The sequence below is a fragment of the Manihot esculenta genome, chromosome 12, assembly GCF_001659605.2.
Source record: "Manihot esculenta cultivar AM560-2 chromosome 12, M.esculenta_v8, whole genome shotgun sequence".
In the NCBI taxonomy this organism is placed as follows: domain Eukaryota; kingdom Viridiplantae; phylum Streptophyta; class Magnoliopsida; order Malpighiales; family Euphorbiaceae; genus Manihot; species Manihot esculenta.
Window position 1 is genome coordinate 7,364,387 of NC_035172.2, and position 2,694 is coordinate 7,367,080.

The following is a 2,694-nucleotide window of genomic DNA, read 5'->3' on the forward strand; positions in this document are numbered from 1 at the left end:
TGTTACAAATTTAGCATAAAAAAATATTTTATCTGCTTGCTTTAGGCAGATTAATTATGGTAATTTCGAATTGTATATAATAATTAATATGAAGTTATTAAATAATTTAAATTAATTATTTTGAATTAAGTGAAAAATAGATATAAAAATTATTTAGCAAGTGTAGCCCGAGCTGTTTTATTATAATTATTGTTTGAAAATTAAATAAAATTCAATTTAATATTTTTCAATCCCGTAATCTCCCCATTAAAAATATATGTAGCTGACAATTTTAGGGTTCAAAGAGATTGAGATCAAATATTTAAAATAGAATAATTGAGATCATACAATGTATGTATGGGATGAAATTATTTTTGTAATTCATATCATGTCAAAGTTTGCCGATTATTAGTCTTGAAAATTGGAAATCAGAAGTAGCAGTTTTCTAATTTCTAAATTACAATCATAATGTTTTTTTTTTTTTTAAAAAAAAGATTTATAGTACAAGACAACCTTAAATAAATAAAATAATATTTAGGATAAATTAAAAAGCAGCACCCATGCATGCACTGTCCAACCATCCATGTGCACTCATATGCCCAACCCAATTTGCTTAGATTTAGGATTTATATATTAAATTAGGATTTTTTTTTAATTTCTTGTATTTTCTAATAATTGTTATTTTTTATGTGAAAAATCATGTAAATTAGAATTGAACGAGGATCTCAACTGATTTCAAATTAAAACACCTGATTTTATACGCAGAAACAAATCTAACGTTAATATTTTAGAGTATCAAATTAAATGAATAAAAAAATTTTAAATGAATTATTATAAAATCATTTATGATTTTATGTTTATAATAAAAAAATTTTAAATTAAAAAATTTTAAATTATTTTATCTTAAATAAAAAATTAATTAAATTAAATTTTTATAAAATTTTTTATTTGAAATGGAGGGTTAATATTCAATGATATTAATAATTTTTTTTAAAATAAATAAAATGCATTTCTTTTTAAAAAAGAGAACCATTGTTTTAAAAGAATAGATTAAACTTTCTTTTAATTAAAAAAATATTTTTTTAATAAATCAATTTTTTTGAGTATGCTTCAAATATAAAGAATATGAAAAAAGAAAGGAGGATAAGTAGTAAAATTAATTATATAATGACTTACTTTGGTGGGCCAAGGCCTTTGTTATGTATTGGATCCGTCTCTGTTTATACATTATTAGATTAAAAGCCATTAGCCCAATAAGAGAAAAGTCTTGATCGAATAAGAAAAATAAACCAAAAATCATGGGCCTTTGATACGAACTCAAAAAATATCAAGGATTTCGAGAATCCAACGGTTGCAAATAGGACAAGACCCTCGTTTGGCCCACATTTCCCTTGAACAAGCCCTGCAAAAGGTGTGTCCACATGGAATGAAAGCTGCTCCTTTATTTCTTTCCATGCACACGCAACACACCAAATCATTCCCATTCTCATTCTCATTCTCATTCCCTCCTCCTTCTCCATAGGCATTCAACTCATTTTCCCTCGTCTTCTTCTTCCTCAAATCTACGCCTTCTGTTTCTTCAATCAATCTCATCAGGGTCTTCACTGGCCCAGCAGCACTTTTCAATGGACCTACATTTTCTCTCTGCAAATTGCGCTCAACAGCTAATGCTGTCCGGAGATTCATCCCTGAAGGCGCCAGCGCTACGCTGTTACTGTTCTCCACCGGAATTTCACGTCCATTGGCGATGATAGTGGCCAAAGGTCGATCGCTCACTTCCTCTTGTACGGCGATGGGTTCTTCCTCCTCCGTGACTGTGGCTCCGTGAGTCCAAGTGGCCCCACAGCAACCTAGACCCTTGAACGAGAGGTGTCGCTTCAGATTCCTCCATCGAGTGCTTGAATCTGCGCCGTTCATTTTCCCTCTCAGCTAGCGAATCTCAGCATCTGTAAGTAACAAACTCCTCTCAGTCGGTGATCAATGAACGAAAGGAGAAAAAAACAAATTAAAATTTGAAGGTTTATAGAGATTCACTTACTTGAGTGTTGAACTAGGAAGATTGAATTAGAGCAAATAAAACAGAAGAGAACCAACAAATTCAACTGATTGGTAGCCGCGGTGATGGTTGCTAAAAGAAGAGCAACAATAGATTGGCAATGGCAGCCAACTGAACCCTAAAACCAGGCTGCTTCTCTACTCTCTACTCCCAACCTCACTCTTTGTGGTGATGCAGTTTTAAGATATAAATGAAGACTTGCAGCCTCGAACCAGCTTTATATGCTTGCATATAAATAAATAAAAATTTTAGGCCGGTTGCATATAAAGGCTTAATGATTTAAGGCCAAGGAGATGTTGTTCTGTTGGGATCTTTCCCATTGAGCCGGCCTTCCATAGAGATAAAGGCAGCTTGTGTGTTTTTAAACAATCAACACCTCCTTTTGGGGTGAGATTGGGAGATCAACAAAGTAATTTTTTCTTCTAAAAAAGTTCATTGATTTATATTTAATATGCTCAACACTGAAGTCAAAATAGCTGAAATCATTTTAGTGGAGCCAAACCTAATTAAGTTCAACACACGTGGTCTCTATCCGTGAATCTCTGATGGATAGACCCTTCATATTTTGGTAGATTAGTTGATAATGTAAAAACTCTAATGGAAGAGTTGAACAAAGTTATTTTACAGTTTAAAATTTCAAGGAGTAAATATTGAGAGGT

At 31.9% G+C, this 2,694-nt stretch overlaps 1 protein-coding gene across 1 annotated transcript; it reads right to left on the minus strand.

The window, feature by feature from the left end:
- Positions 1–1,108: 1,108 nt before the first annotated feature.
- On the minus strand, positions 1,109–2,424 carry LOC110628774 (probable E3 ubiquitin-protein ligase LUL4). The gene is made up of 2 exons (XM_021775575.2): positions 2,018–2,424; positions 1,109–1,925 (listed from the first exon to the last, which is right to left on the minus strand). Exon 2 carries the CDS (start codon positions 1,894–1,896, stop codon positions 1,297–1,299), a length of 600 nt encoding a protein of 199 aa, XP_021631267.1. The 5' UTR covers positions 1,897–1,925; positions 2,018–2,424; the 3' UTR covers positions 1,109–1,296.
- Positions 2,425–2,694: the final 270 nt, after the last annotated feature.